General features: G+C 44.1%; 1 protein-coding gene and 1 long non-coding RNA gene across 3 annotated transcripts in view; both read left to right on the top strand.

Moving 5' to 3' along the window:
- LOC132424180 (uncharacterized) overlaps window positions 1-16,892 on the top strand; it is a 119,142-nt gene that overhangs the window by 76,797 nt on the left and 25,453 nt on the right. For both annotated transcript variants that reach the window (XR_009519175.1, XR_009519174.1), the window contains exons 2-3: window positions 647-932; window positions 16,203-16,310. This is a non-coding gene — a long non-coding RNA (uncharacterized lncRNA). The remainder of the gene's footprint in view (window positions 1-646; window positions 933-16,202; window positions 16,311-16,892) is intronic.
- SOX2 (SRY-box transcription factor 2) lies at window positions 13,224-15,453 on the top strand. Its single transcript, XM_060009979.1, has one exon. It carries the CDS (start codon window positions 13,371-13,373, stop codon window positions 14,349-14,351), a length of 981 nt encoding a protein of 326 aa, XP_059865962.1. The 5' UTR covers window positions 13,224-13,370; the 3' UTR covers window positions 14,352-15,453.

The following is a 16,892-nucleotide window of genomic DNA, read 5'->3' as shown; positions in this document are numbered from 1 at the left end:
AAAAACTCAGTATTTGATAAGGTTCCTGCACCATTGATACAATTGCAGACTTTTTCAAGCCTCCTCAAAGAGACAGATGTTTGGGCTGATTAAGAATCGAGGAGGAAACCTGCAGCTGCACCAAGGAATAATCTATTGGACAAATATTTTAATAAAAAAATATGAAGAGATCAGCCTGACCTTGCAAGGTCTTCTGCTTTAAAAAAATCTTTATCAAACCCCTATTCTATGGCTTCAATAAACAGAACCCATTACCTCACGGCATCTTTTGTTGGCCCCATACAAGAGAGAACAAAATGGTTATTCAGGGGAACGCTTTCGATTTTTATTGTGGGTAGCCTGCACAAAGAGCCGTGTTATTGTATTTAAAAGAACCATCTGTAGCAGAAACAATGGCATCAAATTATCTTTGAATACCCACTGAAAAAACATAAAGCTTTTTTTTTTATTCTTCTTCTGTACGGTGGGGGGATAGAGCAGTGTTAGGATAACTGACTTTTTTGTTGTTCTCTGGGTGCATTCTTCTCGCTCCCCCTCTCTCTCCCCCTCACCCTCTCTCTCCTCTCTCTCTCCCTCTCCCTCTCTCTCTCTTTTAAAAAATCAGCCATTTGGGGTTTTAAGCCATAAACGATTTTTCTTGTTGCAGGGGATTGCAGTGGCAAAGCTAGGCTAGGTCTTGGAGGCTGGTGTAAGGCGAAGCGGTTGAAGGCAGGAGGCTGATGGAGAGACTGGGGGGAAGAAAAGCCGAAATGGATTCACGGTGCTTTGGATGGAGGATGAGAGGGGAATTGCAAGCTCCTTCAACTCGTTCTGTCCGGTGAGAAGTGATCAAGCTTGGGCTGACAAGAGGCTCAGGGAGCCCTCACGTTCTTTCGCTTTTTTACCTGCCAATCAAACTGCTACAAGACAACACCCTGATCTGACATGGACATGTAAGTAGCTTGCAACCCAACTTTGACATTCACTGCTAGCTCACTCCTCTCCGCCCACCCCCCCAACTCACTTTCTTCTCTCATTCTATTTTTTTTTCTTTTGACCTTTAAGAGATGTGGAAATACACCCTGTGTGGCAGTCATCTGAAAGCGTTAACTTTTGGGATTAAATACTAAGTTTGATTTCTTTGACAAATGCAGAAATGAAATGACATTATTTTATTCTCTTCTGAGCAGTTTTAGCACTGAGCGTAATCAGCTGCCACGCAATAGTGTGTGTGTGTTTCCTTTTCTATGAAAATAAAGAAATCCGTGAGCCTCCAGAGAGAAACGCAGAAATGAAATTTTCAGGCTTCCATTTAAAAAAATATTAAAATCCAACATTTCATCCCTACAAAGAACCTTCTCCATACCAAGATTACATAGAGTGGAGAGAGTGATTTGAGTCAAAAGGTATATATCATTAAGGGGTTGCTACCGTTTCATCTGGCATCTTACTATTTTGGTGGTGGCTGGGGGGAAGGATGAGAAAAGAAAAGGAAAGGGACATGGCGACACCTTGTTCTTTATGAGAGATTGACATTGAGGGGGCTAGAGAAGCAAGAGGGCAGGATAAGCAAGAAATATTACCTGAGAGAAGGAATTACAGAGCATGGCGAAGCTGGAAGCTAGGAGGGCTTCTGTGGGAAGTTGTGCGAGGGAGCGGGGCTTGCTCTCTGGCGCCCTCTAATGGCAACTAGAACCAATGTTTTACTTTCTCAATTCAGTACTGGGAAAAGCAGCTGGGTTTTTGTTGCTGCTGTTGGTGGTTTTCTCCGCAGACTTAGAAACTAGAGACTATTAGTGGAGTAAATTGATTGTTTTCATCCCGGAAACTTATGTACATGCCTTAAAATTATCAATATCTTCTCCTCAAACATTCCTCCTCTCCCGAAATTTTGTTAGAGTAATAGGAGAGGCTAATGGCAAATTGACTTACGGAGGGTGGCCCATGCCCAACTAGTAATTCGGGGAATGGGATTCCTTTCCTACCTGAACAGCATTCTGACTCTTCTAATATACTCGAGAGCTGTAGCGGGGTGGGGTGGGGAGGGATGATTTGGAAATTGCAGATTCTGACACGGGCTCATTATAATACAATTTAAAGGGGGCTCTTAGGAACCTCTGTTATTTCGACATGTGGTGGTAAGGGGGCTTTCCTTCCCGCCTCCTTTTTCTTTTTCTTCTTTCTTTCGTTCCTTTTTTTTTAAAATTTGGTAGATAAAGGTTAATCTTGGGCTGAATGATAGAGCTATGATTGACAAGAGAAAAGGTGTTGAGGGCAGGTCGCGCTGTCTTATTTACAGCCCACTGCTTGCTGTAGAGTCTTTGTTAGGACTGGAAAGCTAATTTAGTGCTGATCAAAAGCACCACAGAGTTAAAGGACTGGTAATGACTGCTAATTTCATTTCAGCCTCATGCATCCCCAACTGCTGTAATTAAAGACACGCTATTTAAATACAGGTGAAGGTTTTTTTTTCTTCTTTTTTTTTAAGTTAGCGTGGGGGTGGGTGGATTACAATTTTGTTTAGATTTCATCTTATACTTGGGCATTATGTAGTCCAACATCAAAAAAAATTTTTTAGAGTCGCTTCTTGCCATTTATACCTGGCTTTGCAGAATAGGCAATGTGAAATGTGTCAATCACATAAAAGTCCCTATTTAAAGAAAGAAAGAAAGAAAGAAAAAAAAAGGATGCAGAGGAGTAACTGTTTGGGGGCATTTAAATATTTAGGTCTCTTTTTTCCCCCTTCAAATTAATAGAAGGGCCTTCGAAATAGCTAAAGTATTTGAAACTTGGAGCAGGGTGAACAGGCCAAAGGGATCAGTGTCAGCTTTTTAAGTACTTCTAAAAAGATCATGTGAACAGATGGAAAAATATATTTTTAATTAAATAATTTCCCCCACACTGTAGCTGCAGTGTTGGCTCAGAAACCGTGTAATTCCCCCACCGATAGGAGTTTCTTTATGAGAACATCAAAGGATAAAAAGCTCTACATTTTCGTAGTTGGTTAAAATTGATAACCACCGCCCCCCGTACACACACACACACATACCCATGCACGCACACACACCCCAAAAAAGAATTTAGCCTTTAATCTCTTTTTATCCACGAAGACTAAAGCTCTGTACTCGACCCCGCGAGCGGCTCTCGCCTTCAGGGGCTAGAACCCGGCTCAGATGTGAAGCGTGGCTGAGCCGCTGCGCAGGTTCGTGGCCAGCGCCCCCTGTTGGACACAGTAGGAGCTGCGCAGCGCCAGTCTTAGAAATCACTAGAACCTTGCTCTGGGGTTAGAGAAAACTTTTTATTACCCTCCGAAAAGCAGATGGGAAGGGGAAACAAGTTCTTATATCCTTGAAAGATAATATAAGTTTAATTCAATAAAATTTTAAAAGGAGATAACGCAATTTTAATTTAATATAAAATAAAGACGAATCTCTTCACCCTCCTCACATCCTGGCAGCCACTTCCTACCCCCGTTTGGATTTGGGACTCTTTTTAAAGATTTAGCGGGGCTAAAACAGGTAGAGAAGCATGATTTTAAAAGAGAGAGAGAAAGTGAGAATTTTCCTCTGTAGCAGTGGAGAACCAAGCAAAAGTTACTTCTCCCGTTTTGTCCACATTTCAGAAAATAAAACGAAAGATGCTGCTGCGTGCTGTTTTGACATTGTCAGCAGCATCTTGAATGCCCTCAGAGGCCCTTTCAAGTATAGTAACAGTAACGGAGTCTCTGAGTAAACGAAATAATTTGCTCCTTTAAAATTTTATTTTCAGAGTGTAATTAAAAGGTCAGTCTCTTCTTTGAATGTTTCATTTCCCCAAAATCAATCTTGATCAAACTTTTCCTTTCCCACCTAGCAGTTAAATTCTAGATGTTCTTTAAGAAACAGGTGCCTGACACCTCTCTCTCTCTCTCTCTCTCTCTCTATTTTCCTAAACTGTAGGATTCCAGGAAAGGTGTGCCAATGATAAAGAGTATTTTCTTTTTAAATTCAGTATTTTCATTGACCAGGAATTCAAATTATCCTAGGAGAAGAGGAGTATTTTTGCACTTTCAAAAACTACCTGTCTACATGAGAAAGAACTTTGACTTTTTCTTTGGTCTGAGAGTGAGGGCAAAAGTACACTTTGAATTCTTTCAGAAAGATAAAATGACACATCCTCTGAACTTAAAACAGTGGGAAAATATGGGTTTGTTTAGGTGTTTAAGATCAAACTGAAACAATGTGTGTGCTAAAAAATGAACACAAGTGGTCTCAACAAGGTGTTTGATGATTTGGACCTTGAGGATTGTACGTACAATTTTAACTTTTAGATAAAAACCTCAAGAAGTTTATGGCTTGTTTGTTTGCATTTTTTTTTAAGTTTGCCTATTGAAGGAAACTAGCCTAATTTTCATGACAGAATTACTTCTTAAAATATTTAATACTGTGGCTACTCAAGTTGTTTTTAACGTTGGTCTTAACGTTCATTCTTCCCACCTCCCACAGTCAGCAGATCTGAGATTGTGTTTTCAGGGAAATTGCTGCTCGGTGAGATGAGAGACGCTTTCTCCCTCTGATGCCAGAATCGAATCTCGGCTTATGTTTCTCAATAATGAGTTCGGATACAGTGGCAGGGAGAGAATCGAGGCTTTAAATCAATTTTTACCCGGAATTCTATGGAAATGACGGGCAAGCGGGATTCTCTGCTAGAGAGGCCCCCTCACCCTTTGCTTCACCAAAAGACTAGTCCCCAGTACAGAAACATTAAGTCCGGGCCAACTTTGGTGCCAACCCCGTTAAGGTGACAAACAGTGCTCTGACAGCCGAGGCCCCAGGCTGCCCGTGGCGTGGGGAGGCCAAAGCCAGCAGAATCTTGGAGGTGCCCAGCTAAAGAGGGCATATGCTTGCTGTTCGGAAGTGATGTAGAATTTGCAAAAGCAGGGGCTGAGATTTCACACACGCCCCTTCTGCCCCGCGGGGGTCCCAACCTATCGGGAGAAGTCTAGGGGAGGAACCGCACCTGGCTGAGGGAGGGCAGGCAGTGCGCCCCCAAATTCCCAGGACCCAGGGAGAAAGCGCAACCCCTAGTTTAGGAAAAAGAACTAAACAAGTGGGTGGCCTAGGCCTGGGAATACCACCCACCTCTCCCAGCACAGTGTCATTTCTGTGGTTTCACGCGGCCTCAGCCCCTGCTGGAATCTCACGCCCCACGGCGGCAAGCAGGAAAGCAGCCCTTCCATCTTTGGGGCCTGGGGAGGGGGCAGCGAGTGACTGACTCCTTAGCAGCAGGCAGAGCCGCAACGCTGGCAACCCGCTGCGTTTTCTCCGCAGCAGCAAAGCGCCCTTTAGGGGCGGGGCGGGCATTTTTGGTCTCTTGTCCCAGTGTCCAGGCCAGAGCCCGAGCCTGTTGGCTGGGCGCCCTGCTTTGTAAGTGGTCAATCTTGCCCTATTCTGAGGGCGATCTGGGAGGATGGGCCAGCCTAGCTTTGGGCCCACTGAGTGCCAAGTCCTCAGCTCCCTCTCCCCTCCATCCCTCACACCTTTCCTGGTGAACCCGAACCTCATTCTGAAAGCAAGTATATGGGTCTTGGAGTTTGGTAGCTATTTGGGGATGGAGAAAATGATTGGTTATTAAAACCAAGATTATAAGGATGAACCCTCATTTATCATTGTTTGCTCTTTTACTTTGTCTTTAAACTTTGAAGATCCTTTAGTTCACTTGATCCGACCCTGAGACAGACAAGGCGCCAGGGAGAAAGCACAGCCCGGCTTGGGAAGGAGCTGGGGTATAGACAGATACTCATCTCTCCACCACTCAGCAGGCAGATAAGCACTGCCAGACTGTGGGTCCTAATCCAGGGCCCAGCTGCTATGTGGGTTGCTGAAGGGTGTTGAAACAAGTACAACTTGACACCATTGAGCCCACAGTGCTTGTCAATAATCTGTGAATTAGGTGCAGAGATTGTCACCGTAGATCATAACAGTTTCTGAAGGACTCATTACAGCCTATCGTGTCAATGATCTTCAAATTAAGGGGGGGTGGGGTGAGAGGGAAAAGGAGTGGGGAGAGCCTACAAAAAGGGAAGAAGGGTGGGAGGGGAGATAAAAGTCAGAGCCCCAGCTCCGAAGGAGCCTTTAAAGATTATCAGGCTAACAATCTGAGAATTCCATTGGGATGGGTTTGGAAGCCCAACTCCATCTGAGCCGGGGCTGGAAGGGGGGGCATTAGGGCTTGAGCAGAAGTGGACCCCTGGGAAGGCAGACTTCTCAGACATTTCTTTTGAGAGCAGAAGAGCTTTTGGGAGAGGGCTCCAGATGTCGATGGGAGGCCTTGATGCCAGTCCGCCCAGGATGGGTGTATACTTTCATTTAGAGCACTTTCCAGGGCTAGATGATGCTGCAAATCTTGGAGAAAAAGTGGGTAACAGTTTTGTTTAGAGCTGATGGTGATTGTAGGGTGTTTTTTTTTTTAATGGCTTGCTTTCAATGTCTTTTCATGGAAACAGGTGAAAGTCTTTCTTCCTTTTCCTTTGATAGTACTCCTATCCCTCACGCACACGTTAAGCAGAGCTTTCTTCCCCCAACTTGCTTTTTGGGGTGCCAAACACCTCTGCCTTCTGAGGTTGTTGAGTTGTCATTTTTTTGTGACTTTGTATTATGCCTGACTGTACTTCAGGAAAGGGGATTTTGCAGGTAACACAGGAGCGGTATGCACCATGAGATCTCCAGAAGGAAGAAAATTAAATCCCATTGCTCTAGCTTGGAAGGGACCAGGCTAAGGGAAAGATGTTCTCTCTGCTTGGTAGACTGCCAGTACAGTGTGTGTGGAGCCCGGCACACACTGGGGTGTCATTTATGTGTCATTTAATATGGCCTAGGGAAACCTTAAGGAGGGCTTACGTTTGTTTTTCACACAAAAGTTGTGGTCATAACTAAATGAAATAATCACAGTTGGAGAATTTGAAACAATCATCTTTTTCCTAAAATGAGGGTAACAGCCCTGGTCACTGGAAAATTAGGATTCTAAGGAAACCCTGTTCCTTTGGTATGATTAATTGCACAAGATAGTGTGGTGAATCAGGGAGCTTTGTATTTAGACTCCCAAGCAATGATTTAGAAGTGTGAAAAGGCCCATGGGTTTTTTGGCCCATTTGCAGTTCCTGGTAATCTGTTTGCTGGGTTTTTATTTTTGTTTTTCATTTGCTTCTCCTAAATTTTAATATCAAAATCATAGGTTCATTTTTTCAGTGCAAATGAAAACCACTGGTGGCAGCTCTTTAAATTTTCATTTTGTCTTTTTAAAAAGAGAATTTCTGTTTAAATAATTAGACTATTTAATGGCCACACTGAATTTTTCCCTGGACAATAGCTGCAGTGCAGAGACAGAATCTTATGTTATAATTGCTTGATCATTCAGAAATGGAAATGAAATTGTGAAGTGTGAACCCTCTTTTCCAGAAAATATTTAAGTTGGAATATATAAAGGATGTACATATATAATACTGTAAGCAATATGATTATTATCATATATAACCCTGAAGACATACACAAGTGATTGTGTATAACTTCTGTTGCTGTCATTTGAAAGGGGAAATATATTTAGTTTCCTAACTATTGAGTTCTTTTAAAAATGTATTTATTTCATCAGTGGGAATTACATGAAAGAGAATGAGTATAAAAAGGAGCTGAATGCAGAGCAGCCCTGCATTCCTTAGGTTTCAAGAGTCCTTACAGCTCTTGAGTGAAATTATTTGGTGAAATTGGGTCTGGACTGAAATAGCATTTGTTATCCCCTCGTTCATTTGTTATGTGTAATACCACTTCTGGAAATTAAAGGCAAGGTGCTGAAGGGAGAGACAAGAAGAAAAAAATATGATTAAGCAATTTTAAATTGTCAATCTACCATGCATCCATATGCATATCTATGCCTTAATAAATAAAAAGGGATAGAAGTATATGCTAGCTCTTTGTATTAGCTAGAAACATTTATTATTTCTGTTCCTGTCAATAATCCTTCATGCTTCCAAAATCTGACAAGTTTGGCCATAGGAAGAAAATGGAGGATATGTAGATGAAAGAGTTTCTATCATTTTGAAAATTGCTTTATAAAAATTGAAGTATCCCCTCTAGGATTTCCTGTGAGGGATCCGTCACAGTCTAAAGCAAATGAAGTTTGATAACAGTACAATTCTATTCTAATTTTTTCTCTTACTTTCAATATTCTAACTTTTTCCAGCTTATTTTTTATTGATTTGGGGGGGAATATATGATGCTCTTTTAAGGAAAAGAAATCCTCTAATACCTTTCTTTACCTTCATTTATCTATGTTTGTTTCATAAATCTTGGAGAATCAAGTGTTGATCATTTTGAAAGTCTTATGGTGTAATCCAGTTTGGAGTAACTGAGGTTTTTTGCAGTTTAGAAGGGAGAAGGAAGCATTTTAAAAATTGGCTTATACCCGATTTCCTTACTTTTTAATTCCCAGTTTTCTTTTTTCTTGTGTTTGGGGATAAATGTCAATAAAACCTCATCTTACCAGATTGTACCAACATTGTCCAAAACATTGAAATTCTCCTTTATTTTTGGCTTTTAAAATCAGGAACTTTCCTTGGGTTGCCATACTTCTCTTTTTAGTTTTATTTGCCTCATACACTACTGGTATGATTTCTTTCATTCCAGTATGATCACTACTATGGTCACTTTCCCTGGAGCTGGTTGGAAGGTTAGGATCTGAAGGAAACATGATTTTAAAAAAGGAGAAAAAAAAAACCCTTCATTTGGCCAAATCTAGCTCCTAATATATTTAACAAATTCCAGAATTAGAAATCCTCTCTGTATATTTTCTTCTATTTTTCTCTCTTTTTTTCCTTACGTAATGAAATTAAAACTTTTGGAGCCCACAGTTGACATTTTTCAGAAAATTGAGTTATCAAGGCAGTAATTATTTCACGGGGAGATAAAACTCTCATAGCCCTAACTGTCAAATAGGGCCCTTTTCAGATTTTAATTACAAAATAAAATTAGTCTGCTCTTCCTCGGAATGGTTTGTGAGTGGTTAAACAGAGCTTTCCCCCCAATACTGGTGGTCGTCAAACTCTGCTAATTAGCAATGCTGAGAAATTCCAGTTAACAAGGACATTCTCCAAGACTCTGCAGGTTCCCTGCCGTTTGCCTTCATTTCCATAAGAAGATTAAGAGAGGAGGGGAACACACTCAAATGCAGATGCAGAAAAGAAGCGTTTTTTAACAAGCATCATAATAGTAAGATGCTTGGCTAGTTCTCACCTAATTACTGCAAGTTAAACCTCTATTTGCCACTAAGGAGAAAAAATAAGTCTACAGTCCCCTGTCTCCACAAAATTGTTAGTTGGCTTCAGCTATAACACTTGAGGAGGGATGAGAGGAGTTTAGGAGGGAAATATCAATGCAAAAGATTTTTAAATAAAACTGAGTTACACTTAATCAGTTAAGGATTTGGAGTTGGGGCCTATAATAAAACAAAATCAAATCAGAATATCCTGGGAGTTAAGGATTTTTGTTTTTAATTTCTAATCTTACTCTGAAAGTGTGTAGCTTTCTGCTGCCCAAGGAAGGGAAATGTTACACTGTCTTAAGATTAAGCACTTGCAATTTTCATAAATTGTGCCAATGACAACATTTTAAATTCTCAGAGGATGAAGCACCCTCTTCCAAGTCTTATTTTGATTCCCCAGTAGTCAACGGTGTATTGTTATTAGTACTGTAGCCGTCTGTTATAAACCTAAAACAGAGCTGCTTCTGTCATCTATTATGATTGTTATAGTTATTATTATATTTAGGGCCCAGTGATGGTGCTGGATTGAAATAGAGTGGCCGGTGATCTGATTTTTTTAATGCATATGTTCTAAAAAATCTAATGAGAAAATTGTTTCTGCTATCACCATCTTCTTTAATCTTATTTTCATAGCACATTATTATGCATAAACGCCAGCCACAGTAGTTTATTGCCTGGATAAGTACAGCAGGCTTAATTAAAATAAAGCTGTAAATAAATGCAACCAATGATAACACAATTGTAATGTATTTCCATAGCTTATTTATATGATAAAAGCAATTAACAAAAGACCTAGCCAGTCCCTTTAACCTCTTAAATGCATTATTATAGAGTTCAGGCACAAACACACGCATCTGAGAATGTATAAAAGCTTTTATATATCATACCAAGGAAAAATTTGTGCCTCTTACTATTACCTTTAAGAGAGAGAGAAGATTAATAACATTTGCTTCTATAACCATCCATTATTAATATTTATTTGAATACATATACACCACCATTACCCACATCAACCCCTTGTGCTTTTTTTCTTCAAACTTAATTATCCATAAGCTTTTTTTTAGTTTTCCAAATAATGCTATTAAGCATAGACCAGTGCGTACACAATCATAAAGTGAATGCTTGGCCTGCCCTTCATGGCGTCTGGACAATCATAATTCGTTCATATGTTGAATCTCATAATTTGTACCTATTTTCTCCCACGGTTTAACCTCCCACTTATCTCGAGGTTATATGTACATTTCTAAGTTAAGAAAATTAAATCTGACTCTTGTGATTTGGTTCCATAGCTTATACGATATATTAACTTTTCTTTTGTTTAGATTACGTGTAATTAATTTGCTCTCACTCCCATCCCCCTCATTTTATTTTTCTTTAATTATTTCCAAACACCTTCTTTTAAAGGTGAAAGCAAGAGTCTTGGGAAAAGTGAATTCACCAGTAGGGGGCGCACCAGCCACATCCCTGAAACCAGACGCGCTGAAAAGCCGGTGGCCGCCTTCTCTTCTCCAGACCTTCTCAACCCTTTCTCTTTCCTAATCTCCAGGTCCTTGTTTAGCTTAATATTACACCTCGAATAAACTGAAGACACTGCTTTATTTTGAAGAGTACTATATATTTATGAGTTTTCAGAAGGCTAGTCTCATCCTTCCCGGATTCACAGTAACTAAAACAAAACATAATTTAAGAGCAAAAAAGAGAAACTGCAGGGGCAGGAGAGGTTGATTGGAAATAATAATTTATTAAGAAAAGTCTGCAACTTTTTCACAACTTTTCTGGGTTTCCAGTGAGCATACTTATCTTGAGTTTGACAAAAACAGAAAAGCCTGAGAAGGTAGGGATTGGAGAAGTTGGAGGTTATCGGAAGAAGGTTAGTAAGGAACAAAACAATGCACAGTTTTGTAAAGATAATAAATGGAACGTGGCCGACAGATACTATTCAGTACATTTTATTAGGGTGAGTAAGGGTAGATCGGGGAGGAGGGAGGCGGAGAGAGTGTTACAGAAGAAAGAAAATAAGTAACCCTGATGGTTTAAGCCCTTTATAAAAAAAGAAATGGCATCGAGGTTTTGGGGTTTTTTTTTTCCTCTCCTCTCCCCGCCCCCCCCCCCCCCCCCGCTTTGTAGTCAAGTGCATTTTAGCCACAAAGATCCCAACAAGAGAGTGGAAGGAAACTTAGACGGGGCTTTGTTTGACTCCGTGTAGCGACAACAAGAGAAACAAAACTACCTATTTGTAACGGACGTGCTGCCATTGCTCTGCGCATTGAGCGCCTACCTATTGAAATCTTTACGTCGGGACAATGGGAGAGCGGCTAAAATTACCCTCTTGGGTCCTAGGAGGGCAGGATTCCTGAGCCCCTACTCCCGCCCCCCACCCCATCCTCCTCCAGCCCGGGCCTTGCCGGGCTCCCCCCTTCCCCAATCCTGGTCGCCTTCCTCCTGCCGGCCTGGCCTGCACCTGTGCCTGGAGAGCACCACCCCCGCCTCCCAGGCCCGGAGCCCCCTCCGGGGTTAGCCCCAGCCCCAGGCTGTCGGGGCGATGGGCCACCGCGGTAGAAGTAGGTGGGGGAAATGCCAGGGCTGGTTCTGCTTGAGTCCTGGGAACTCTGCGTGGGAGGGAGTTTGTGAGTGCGGCTCAAAAGCCACCTCCAAGCAGTGCCCTAGGATGCCAGGAAGCTGAGATTACCCTCCCCCATAGACAGCACTTCTGAGCGTCCTTCTGTGGATCTTTTTCTTCCCCCAGTCCCCTTTGGAACCCCACACCACTGAGATCCCTCCTTGGGGGAAGCTCAGGAAAATGGGAGAGAAGACGAGCGTCCCCTCTGCACCCGACTGAGTGGAGAACGATGGGTGGGAGATGTGGCTGGGGTGAGAGCCAAGCCGTGGTTTCCGGCCCAGAGGGCTGAGCTGGGCAGGGAAGAGCGTGGATTCGGCAGCTTACCCAGGCCCGGCCCGGCCTCAGCTCTAGAGGCCGCACAGTCCGAGCAGAGTTTATTTTTAAAACCGAGCGAATTACGTGGAAGCAAGGAGGGCTCTGAGGACAGAGCTTTCCGTCTCCTAACTTCTTGTCGGGACAGTGTGAGAAGGGGGTGAGCGAGCGTCTGCTCCCGTGGAGGGAGAGGGGCGAGCGGAAGAGCCAGGTTAGGGAGAAGAGCTAGAGCGGCTGGATTTGGGGGCTGTGTGCGGAGGAGCGGGAGAACAATGACACGCCAACTCCAGCAAGGCCGGTTTCCTGAAATACTAGGAGGACAGTCGCCCTGAGCCACCCTCTCTGCCCTCCCCCACCCCACCTCAGCTTCTCGCGCCCCCTCCTCATTTCAGCAGCCCGCACCAAAGAGTAAATCAAGATTAAGTTTAAAGAAGAAGAAATCGTAGTCTTAGTGCTGTTTACCCACTTCCTTCGAAAAGGCGTGTGGTGTGACCTGTTGCTGCGAGAGAGGATACAAAGGTTTCTCAGTGGCTGGCAGGCTGGCTGTGGGAGCCGCCTCCCCCTCCCTCCTCCCCGCGCCTCCCCCCGCCTCCCCCGCGAGGCCGGCGGCGCGGCAGGCCCCGCCCCCTTTCATGCAAAACCCGGCGGCGAGGCTGGGCTCGAGTGGAGGAGCCGCCGCGCGCTGATTGGTCGCTGGAAACCCATTTATTCCCTGACAGCCCCCGTCACATGGATGGTTGTCTATTAACTTGTTCAAAAAAGTATCAGGAGTTGTCAAGGCAGAGAAGAGAGTGTTTGCAAAAGGGGGAAAGTAGTTTGCTGCCTCTTTAAGACTAGGACTGAGAGAAAGAAGAGGAGAGAGAAAGAAAGGGAGAGAAGTTTGAGCCCCAGGCTTAAGCCTTTCCAAAAAATAATAATAACAATCATCGGCAGCGGCTGGATCGGCCAGAAGAGGAGGGAAGCGCTTTTTTGATCCTGATTCCAGTTTGCCTCTCTCTTTTCTTCCCCCAAATTATTCTTCGTCTGATTTTCCTCGCGGAGCCCTGAGCTCCCGACACCCCCGCCCGCCTCCCCTCCTCCTCTCCCCCCCGCCCGCGGGCCCCCCAAAGTCCCGGCCGGGCCGAGGGTCGGCGGCCGCCGGCGGGCCGGGCCCGCGCACAGCGCCCGCATGTACAACATGATGGAGACGGAGCTGAAGCCGCCGGGCCCGCAGCAAACTTCGGGGGGCGGCGGCGGCGGCGGCGGCGGCGGTGGCGGCGGCGGCAACTCCACCGCGGCGGCGGCGGGCGGCAACCAGAAGAACAGCCCGGACCGCGTCAAGCGGCCCATGAACGCCTTCATGGTGTGGTCCCGCGGGCAGCGGCGCAAGATGGCCCAAGAGAACCCCAAGATGCACAACTCGGAGATCAGCAAGCGCCTGGGCGCCGAGTGGAAACTTTTGTCGGAGACGGAGAAGCGGCCGTTCATCGACGAGGCCAAGCGGCTGCGAGCGCTGCACATGAAGGAACACCCGGATTATAAATACCGGCCCCGGCGGAAAACCAAGACGCTCATGAAGAAGGATAAGTACACGCTGCCGGGAGGGCTGCTCGCCCCGGGCGGCAACAGCATGGCGAGCGGGGTCGGGGTGGGCGCCGGCCTCGGCGCGGGCGTGAACCAGCGCATGGACAGCTACGCGCACATGAACGGCTGGAGCAACGGCAGCTACAGCATGATGCAGGACCAGCTGGGCTACCCGCAGCACCCGGGCCTCAACGCGCACGGCGCCGCTCAGATGCAGCCCATGCACCGCTACGACGTGAGCGCCCTGCAGTACAACTCCATGACCAGCTCGCAGACCTACATGAACGGCTCGCCGACCTACAGCATGTCCTATTCGCAGCAGGGCACCCCTGGCATGGCTCTTGGCTCCATGGGCTCGGTGGTCAAGTCCGAGGCCAGCTCCAGCCCCCCCGTGGTTACCTCTTCTTCCCACTCCAGGGCGCCCTGCCAGGCCGGGGACCTCCGGGACATGATCAGCATGTACCTCCCCGGCGCCGAGGTGCCGGAGCCCGCCGCCCCCAGCAGACTTCACATGTCGCAGCACTACCAGAGCGGCCCGGTGCCCGGCACGGCCATTAACGGCACACTGCCCCTCTCGCACATGTGAGGTCCGGACAGTGAACTGGAGGGGGCGGGTTAGAAATTTTCAAAGAAAAAGAGGGAAATGGAAGGAGAGCAAGAAACACCAAGGAGAAAAACCCGGTACGCTCAAAAAAAAAAAAAAAGAAAAAGTCATCACCCACAGCAAATGACAGCTGCAAAAGAGAACGCCAGTCTCATCCGCACTCACGCAAAAACTGCAATGCCGGCAAGAAAACTTTTATGAGAGATCCTGGACTTCTTTTGGGGGGACTATTTTTGTACAGAGAAAACCTGGGGTGGGGGGGGTGGGGAGGGCGAGGGAATGGACCTTGTATAGATCTGGAGGAAAGAAAACTACGCAAAACTTTTTAAAAGTTCTAGTGATACGGTAGGAGCTTTGCAGAAAGTTTGCAAAAGTCTTTACCAATAATATTTAGAGCTAGTCTCCAAGCGACGAAAAAAAATGTTTTAATATTTGCAAGCAACTTTTGTACAGTATTTATCGAGATAAACATGGCAATCAAAATGTCCATTGTTTATAAGCTGAGAATTTGCCAATATTTTTCAAGGAGAGGCTTCTTGCTGAATTTTGATTCTTCAGCTGAAATTTAGGACAGTTGCAAACGTGGAAAGAAGAAAATTAATCAGATTTGGACATTTTAATTGTTTAAAAATTGTACAAAAGGAAAAAAATTAGAATAAGTACTGGCAAAACCATCTCCGTGGTCTTTAAAGGGGCAAAAGTTTTAGATTGTACTAAATTTTTTTAACTTACTGTTAAAAGCAAAAATGACCATGCAGGTTGACATCGTTGGTAATTTATAATAGCTTTTTTTGTTTCCCAACTTTCCATTTTGTTCAGATAAAAAAAAACATGAAATTACTGTGTTTGAAATATTTTCTTATGGTTTGTAATATTTCTGTAAATTTACTGTGATATTTTAAGGTTTTCCCCCTTTTATTTTCCGTAGTTGTATTTTAAAGATTCGGCTCTGTATTATTGAATCAGTCTGCCGAGAATCCATGTATATATTTGAACTAATACCATCCTTATAACAGGTACATTTTCAACTTAAGTTTTTACTCCATTATGCACAGTTTGAGATAAATAAATTTTTGAAATATGGACACTGAAATTATGCTTGAGTCTTTCATTTATTTGGATAACACTGTGATTATGCCCAACTCCTCGGGGGATATACTGTGCTCAGCCAGGAAAGCAAAGTACCTAAAACCTTGGTATTCTAGTCCAGTAGCATGTGCTAATGTTAAGTGCAACAAATAAATGGCTGGATGATTAATTGAATAAGTACTCTCGAAAAAATGGAAATGCTTATGTCATTTCCAAAATAGAAACTAGGGACATATATTGTAAATCCACCCCCTCGTTTTCTAAGCAACATGAATAAGCATGATGGGGACTTCAACTGATTTATGCCACTTGTTGCCAGAAAGGAGTCAATTCTGAAAAATTTCATGTAGCTTAGCAGATGGGGTATTGAGCCAAATCAGAACCAGGTTGGCTGGTTTTGTTTTCGATTTCTGCACAGCACAATGGCCCTTTGGAAACGTGGTTATGGGGGAAAATGATGCTTCTTGTATAGGAATAATTGCAAACTAGACAAGCAAAGTACTCATCTGCTGGGTGGGTGTTTGGATTACTCTGGCCCTGCTATTGTCTAAGAAACAAGTGGTTTGCTTTCTTTGTTCCCTAACTTCAAAAACTTTCTTTTCTACATTTTCCTGTTTAGGGGCGAGGGAAAGCAAAGAGCATCTTGCAAAACTCCCCGACTTATCACAGCTATTTATTATTATTATTATTTATTTTCTTTTTTCCTCTCTCTTTCTCCACGAATTCTGTTTCTTAAATTGGCAGCGCGGGTCCAAGCCTGTAGCCCCAAATCGGATAATCTCTGCAGCTGATAACAAGCAAAAGAGAAGCCAGGCAACAACCATATTAAAGAAGAAAACAATCAACTCTGAGGTAGATATTTTACTTTGTCCGGTCTAATCACATTTGGAGATGATTGTGCTTTTGATCTGTTGACCATGTTTTACTACAGTAGTAGAGAAGTAGGGGGAGGGGGAAAGGGGTGGAGAAAGAGGATTGGATTTGTTGTTTTCTTTTGCCCTAGGAAAGGTAAAGAAAGACTATAGTTGTCCTCAGTGGGAGCGCAAAAGTTGGGGAATCGCCGTGGTCTTTGAATTAGCGATGTTTCTGCATCACAACCGACCCGCGCACTTTGGCGCAGTCAGAGAATCTGAAAGACCGACTCCGGGACTTTTCTTTTACTCACTACTTACCTCGCTTATCTTCCCCCACCGAAGGGGACCAGGAGCCTAGGGTCCAGCATTAGGAGCGTGGGTTTCCTTCCTACAATTTCAAGGGCTTGTTGTGTGAACTTGCTACAACTTTGGAGAAGTTGGAATCCAGCTGCGCCTTTCACCCTTGAGTAAAGTATCGGCTGCAGCCACTAAGTTAGTTCATCCCGTTTGTTCGCATCTTCTCGTTTTCCAAGGAAGTATTTCTTTCTCTTGGTGTTGTTAATGTTAGTTCTAGACTCAG

This window comes from Delphinus delphis, chromosome 4, assembly GCF_949987515.2.
Source record: "Delphinus delphis chromosome 4, mDelDel1.2, whole genome shotgun sequence".
Classification (NCBI taxonomy): Eukaryota; Metazoa; Chordata; class Mammalia; order Artiodactyla; family Delphinidae; genus Delphinus; species Delphinus delphis.
Note: the sequence above shows the minus strand (reverse complement) of the source record. Positions and strands in the feature narration are given on the sequence as shown.